Genomic DNA, 7,234 nt, shown 5'->3' with positions numbered 1-7,234 from the left:
CTTATTTATTTAATGTTGTTTGAAAGTCGTTTAAGTTAAATGGGTATTAAAAATGGGGAATCTTTTAATATCTGCATTTGCTTAGCGATTGTTGTGGATGGAGTCTGTGTATGCTCCTGCATTTCATTCTGGTAAATTGTTGACCCGTGATAGGTGACACCATGGTAACTGTACTGACCCGTGATAGGTGGTACATTTACGATTTACATTTTTGGTGAATTGTGCTGACCCGTGATAGGTGGCACCTAGGTAAACAGTACTGGTCTGTGATAGGCGGTACGTTTACGATTTCCGCTTTTTCTTTTAGTAAATCGTGTTGACCCGTGATAGGTGACACCTCGGTAAACTGTACTGACCCGTGATAGGTGGTACGTTTATGATTTACGCTTTTTCTTTTAGTAAATCGTGTTGACCCGTGATAGGTGACACCATGGTAACTGTACTGACCCGTGATAGGTGGTACACTTACGATTCCCGCTTTTTCTTTTAGTAAATCGTGTTGACCCGTGATAGGTGACACCATGGTAACTGTACTGACCCGTGATAGGTGGTACATTTACGATTCCCGCTTTTTCTTTTAGTAAATCGTGTTGACCCGTGATAGGTGACACCATGGTAACTGTACTGACCCGTGATAGGTGGTAGTGTAAGTATGATGGTTATCGAGATCCCAATTGCTGTGGTAATCGCGTAGGAATTGCTAAGTGTTAGGATGAATTGCTAAGTGGTGATCGCGTAGGTTATTGTGTGTAAGCATGATTTTTTGGGAAAATGATCAGGGAAATCGATTTCCCAATCGATTGGATAGAAGTCAGGGACTTGGCCAAATGGACAAAATCGATTAGCCAATCGATTTTGTAATCAGTTTTCGAAAATCATTTACGAAATCGATTGCCCAATCGATTGGGCCTAAGTCAGGGACTCATCCATATTCGACCAAATCGATTTGGAAATCGATTGGCTTAAAACCTGGGGGCTCAGTACTCACTCAATCGATTGCCAAATCGATTGATTCAGTCCAGGATTCTGTTTTCATTAAAAACCTTCACCCCAATCGACTTCCCAATCGATTGGCTCAGTGAAAATCCTCAGTTTGAGTTAGATGATTGATTACTCATTAACTGATCCATGTCTTGATTTGTTATGTGTTAATTAGGAGATTGGGAACTTCATTTTACTTTCATTTTGATTGGCAAAGTATTGTATGAACTTTTAGCATATTGAAAATCCTGTTAAGGTGCATGCTTAGTTGAAAAGTGATTTTGAGCATTTAAAAACTTAAATGTTATGTGTTAACTGTTATTTTTTTTTGGTTGGTGACCCTTTACAATTATTGTGGAAATCTGGGCTTTGCCCTCAGATGAGAGTCAGGACGGTCCTACCGGTTCGTACCCTACGGACGGGAATGGAGATGGGAACACGTGACTGCAGTTCCGTTAGGAGGATCTCACGGGGCGCGTGGAGATACTCAGGGTGTATAGCTTTTTGGTAGGATGATCAGATTAGGATGATGTATAGGGACTAGGTGTCCTTCTTTTTGGATTGGAGTATCGTTAGTTTGGAAAACTGTACTTATAACTAATATTATCAGTTTGACATCATCTTGGAATGGGTTCCATGTACCATTTGATGTTGTGTAAATGTTTTGGATTTATAATTGGAGAAACTTTTCCGCTGCTTGTAAATTATAATGACTCAATTATTTATCCAAAGACATTTCTTTATTTATTCCTCTGTTTTAGTTTAATTACTTTTGAAAAAAAAATATACTCTCGCTTTGAAAAACGGAGTGTTACATTCTCGGTACTTCATTAATTACTTGGAAAAGTAAGCAACAGTCAATCACGTTCTTCAGTAGAAGTAGAATATTGTGCGCTCGCTCAAACTACGTGTGAAGCACAATGGCTTATGTATTTACTACATGATCTGCAGGTTTCTCATTCAAAACCGGTTGTTCTATACTGCAACAACAAATATGCCCTGCACATCGCTTTGAATCCCGTTTTTCGAGAACGAAACAAACACATTGAAATGGATTCTCATGTCGTTAAAGATAAAATTCGAGATAGAGTTAACTCATCTGTAAACTTGAGATACAAAGGAAGGCTAGGGTGAAAGTAAAAGGTCACTAATGGAAGAAGACTTCTTTACATTATAATAATATAAAATTTGTTTTTTTTTTTTTGTAACTTTGCCATTTATCAATCATTGGAAGAGCAACTACACCCTTTTGGCCTTGACTCTTGTGGGCTTGTTTCAGTATCAATCTATTAAAGCACTCGGTCATCCTAAAAGCCTATACCCTTTGTCCTTGAAGTTTGGGGGATGTGCTCAAAAATAATCTTGTATACCACTTTGTCATCCTAAGCGTCTAGGCCCTCAAACTTTGGTAATTGGAGACTTTGTTCAGTACTAATCTATTATACCGTTTGGGCGACATAAAAATATAAAATGAGCGGCACGTGCTCAAAAGTAGGGTGAAGATACTAAACACATCAATCAACTGAAAATAGTCAATCAAATATGAGTGGGGCCTTCCCCGACCAATCCCATGAGGCACGACAGTAGCATGCTTACACCCTCAATTTTGTACAATTCTAATCATTAGTAGGTATTAAGAACTTCGGCAAAGACCTCTCACCTAAATTAGGATTGGCCTACTACGATGCAAGGGGTTGAATCATAATTTTTAGACTTTTACTAATTAACCCAAATATTAGATTGGCAACAACTAAATAATTTTAACCTTAAAGATTCTAGTGACTTAGATCTTTGTTCTTGCATATAACAATATTACGCAATAATTCTAACTACATGCAGTCCGAATTATAAGAAAATTTTGGAGATATTTTTAGTCTCATTTATAAGCAAAAGTTGTGACTTTAAGATACATTTATTGTTTAAATGATTTTTTTATCCTCATTTAATGTTTATCTTTTAAATACTAGTCGGTGTATTTAATGCCCCACACTTTTCTATGAGGGAGTATATTTGTAAAAAAAAAATCAAATAATGATAGTAATACATATGTTCATTGGTATTGGTATTGGTATTGAGGACTATTTTGGCACATGTTATACTTGAATAGTTGGGTAATATAATTGTTTTTGGCTTAAAAAATATCACTGTGTTCGCTACAATTTATTTATAACGGGTTCACGACATTTCGTAGGAAGTGATAAAGATTTAATGTACAAATTTCTTAAAACAAAAAATAAATGAAACAAAAGTATTTTGACCAAAAATAAAAATCTACCATCGATTTGGTTGATATTTGTTCTTCAAACAGGAACAAATATAAATTATATAAGTCATAATAAGATATTAGTATCAATAAAAACAATATTATTAAAAATTCAACTAATATATTCAAACACTCCTTATTTTCATATATATGTTTAACACTTCATTTTTTTTTTCTATCTTTCTCATCCTATTACATAATTAATATATCACTCCATCTTCTCTATTTTTATCTCTCTCAAAGTGTCAATTGAATTTTGTGATGTACATCAAACATTTTTCTTAAGAATTTGACATAATTATTATTAAATCATCAACACCATCAGTAATTTCTTGCCATCGATCTCAACCCAGTACCCCATGTGCATTATCTTCGTCTTATAAGAAATGAAGAAAGAAGAGTCGAAAACAAATGGTAATAATTAAGAATGAAAAAAGGAAAAGGAATATAAATTCTATTTCATATTAATAATAGTATAATTTTATTGACATTATAATTAAATTGAATGAAAAAATCAAAGAATATCATTGTCTAGTTAACAACTAAAACACATTCGAATTTTTTATCTCGTAGGAAAGTCGAAGACACAAACACATTTTCTTCTCTTCATTTATACCAATGTAGAACAAGCTGAGGTTTTAGGATCGAAAAGAGCAGGCAACAAATACTTCCTTCCATTAATGCCATTTGCATTATAGCTAGCACCCGTTGTGGGGTCCACCAAGAGATCTCCGGCATAACCAGGGTAAGCACCTTTAGCATAAACACCAGTACAAGCAGAAGCAGCTTCCAAAGGAGCTTCTTTAGGTCCTTGAAAATATCCATTACCAAAAGGATTAGTTACGGTTCCTGCTAATAAACTAGCAACATTGATAACCATTCCATCAAGACCCACGTCGTTATTTGGTGCAACCAATGGTGAGCTTTGTGGACCATAAATTGGTTGGTGAAATGGCCACGCGCATTGACCAGCACACTGCGTTTCTGAATTCCCAACCCAAATGTACGCGAATTTGTATCTCTTTCCATTCACGCGTGCACCATTAGACGAGCCATGGGTCCCACACCTATTTGAACAGAAACCGTCGACTGCCACGTCAGCAGATGTTAGAACAATGTTAATAGAGTCTTTTTGTGGTCCTTTAGATGCGAGTTTTAGGATTTGGTTAGTTGTGAGTGATTTGCCTAAAGAGTAATTCTCATCAAGAATTTGAGCACCGAGGGAGAGAGCGAGATTAACTGATTTCTTGTTGTTGGTGAGGTGGTAGTATTTTTCTGTTGATTTCCACCACGTGGCAACTGAGGGTTGCAATGTTGTGGTTTGTTTGGGAGAAGAGAGTGAATTTATGAAATCTGTGATGATTGTTCGTTGAGATGGTTTGAATTTTCCATACCAAATGATGTTGATAGAGATTTTGCCACTAAGTAGAGGGCCTTTGTGGTATTGAAATTTAAGTAGTTGTTGATTTGATTCAGTTAATTGTCTAGCTGAAATCAAATGAAGTAGAGTAATTGAGAGAAAAAGTGTAAAGATTAAACTTGTGTTAAGAGAGGCCATTTGTGTTTTGTATGGAAAAAAAAGAGAGAGTAAGAAGTAGAAAGGATTTGTTTTGGAAAATATTGTGATAGAAATGAGGTTATGGAAAGGAAGGACGAGATTTGCGATATATATAAATGGAAAGGAAAGTAGTGAGAAGGAGAGGTAATAGAAAGGTGGGGAGTGCTTTATGGTTGAAGTCAAATTATGAGGGAGTGACTGGTGGAGATGTGCCAGCTAGATAACGCGTTGTAATTTTATTATTCCAATTATGATGTTTGGCTCCTTCTAATGACAAAATTAATGGGTTTGTGTTGTGCGGCTAGCTGCCAAGTTTGGATCAAATTCATTAGTGTGGACTGGACAATAACAGCACAGTTACGGGAATTAAACAACAAAGCTGAGTTCCGTTTGTAGAAAGCATGCCCCTTGCTTTTGGGTTCATTGAAGAATGTCACTTTTATTCCTCTTAGTCTATAAATAATTGCTGGATGGATCTCCTTGAAAATTTGGCCATTGGCATTTATGGATTTTAAAAAAAATAAAAAATTTAAGTTTAAGTATGTCTTTAAATTATAATTTTTTTTATTTTGGTCATCATAATATCTTTTTTTATTTATTAATATTCCTATAAATATAGTTTTATTTTAAAATAATTTTTTAATTTAACTTCTATTATAAAAATTGTAACACCGTCAAACTTAAATATAATTAAAACATGATATTTTTTAACCTAAAAATAAATCTTGACTATAATTAAATTATATTTTTTAATCTAAATTAACTTCCAAATGTTTGAATCTTCTTCTCTAAAAATTGTATAAAAAAAAGGTGTCTGCGATTTATGTTTTTTATGTGTTACAGTTTTTGTAACAGAAGTTTTTGTGGAAAAATTATTTTATAATGAAATTATTTTATAATAAAATTATATTTGCAGGAATGTTAAATCAAACAAAAAATTTACGAAGAAGAAAATAAAAAAAATAATATTATAATTGTAAGGACCAAAAACATATTTAAATCAACATTTTATTATAAAAGGAAAAGGAAAAAATCACTATAAACTAATTTTACACTAACATTTACACTAATTCTACACTAACATTGAATGGTAATGGTTGATTTCATCATTCACTACATAATTAAAATTTACATCATCAAATAATTACTCAACCAATGGCTTGTGTTTATTGTCAGTTTAAAAATGTTTATATTGATAGTGTATAGTTATTAAGCCGTTATAAAATATTGAGGTTTGGTCAGTGAAAATATCACTTATTTTGGTTTTAATTTATCTCATGTTTTTAATTATTTATGCCCCTACCATCTCAAATATATTTTAGGGTTAAATAAGTTTTTAGTTTCTTTAAAATTTTGAAATTTTGTTTTTAGTTTGGTAAAAAGGAAATCATGTTTTAGTCCCTATAAAATTATTCTACAACTTATTTAGTCCTTGTTGAAACGAAACATACTTCAACTTTTAAATTTTTGAATAATTTATGTCCCTACCATCTCAAATATATTTTAGGTTTAAATAAGTTTTTAGTTCCTATAAAATTTGAAAATTTTGTTTTTGGTGCGGTAAAAAAATCATATGTTTTAGTCCCTATATACAAATTATTTTAGTCCTTGCTAAAATGAAACATACTTCATATGTTTTTAGCTTATTTTTTGTTGAGGAACTTTTTATAGTGTTGTAAACCTGTATGCAAAACAATCATTCAAAATTATATTTTATGCTCAAACTAGGACTAAAATTGTTAGTATAATAATTTGTAGGAGCTAAAATATGTGATTTTTTTATGAGGACTAAAAAAAATTTCAAAATTTTATAGGGACAAAAAATATAATTAACCCTATATTTTAAAATAGTATTTAATGAGTTTTCTATAACAAAAAACTAGGTATATTACCTATCATTGCACCAGTTTGATTAGAATTACTTCATCCGTCCCAAAATAATTGAGTCATTTGATTATTTTACATATATTAAGAAAAAAAATATATGTAAAATACAGGTTTTTGATGAAGACAAAGACCAAGGAAAGTGATCAAGTTGCAAGCTCAAAAAGAAGTCAAACATCAAAGACAACTATAGTCAAATATGCTAGAAGTTTTATAATGTAAAGGTACATGATGCAATCTAATATTCGTATATTTCAAATGCACATGAGAACCTTTCATTTTAGCATATGCATCAAAAGGATTTTCAAAAAGTAAAAATATATAAATAATGTTTGAAAATAATATTTTTGGCAAAATACATAAGTGTATTCGAATACAAAGCAAGTAAGAAGCAAATATCTCAAAGTTGTATTCGACTACGACTATGTGTAGTCGAATACAAAGTAAGTCAGTGGCAAATTTTCACAAATCTGTATTCGACTACACACATGTGTATTCGAATACAAGGAGCAATTTTTGAATATTTTTGAACGTTAAAAGGATGTATT

At 32.4% G+C, this 7,234-nt stretch overlaps 1 protein-coding gene across 1 annotated transcript; it reads right to left on the bottom strand.

The window, feature by feature from the left end:
- Positions 1-3,672: 3,672 nt before the first annotated feature.
- Positions 3,673-4,898, bottom strand: LOC101502011 (protein PHOSPHATE-INDUCED 1-like). The gene has a single exon (XM_004516662.4). The coding sequence runs from the start codon at positions 4,800-4,802 to the stop codon at positions 3,855-3,857; it is 948 nt and encodes a 315-aa protein (XP_004516719.1). The 5' UTR covers positions 4,803-4,898; the 3' UTR covers positions 3,673-3,854.
- Between the last annotated feature and the right edge of the window lie 2,336 nt (positions 4,899-7,234).

This window comes from Cicer arietinum, chromosome 2, assembly GCF_000331145.2.
Source record: "Cicer arietinum cultivar CDC Frontier isolate Library 1 chromosome 2, Cicar.CDCFrontier_v2.0, whole genome shotgun sequence".
NCBI classification, from domain to species: domain Eukaryota; kingdom Viridiplantae; phylum Streptophyta; class Magnoliopsida; order Fabales; family Fabaceae; genus Cicer; species Cicer arietinum.
This window is presented reverse-complemented; position numbering and strand designations above follow the sequence as displayed.

Excerpts from the sequence above, each read along its gene's own strand:
- LOC101502011 (XM_004516662.4), bottom strand. The coding sequence starts at position 4,802 with ATGGCCTCTCTTAACACAAGTTTAATCTTTACACTTTTTCTCTCAATT.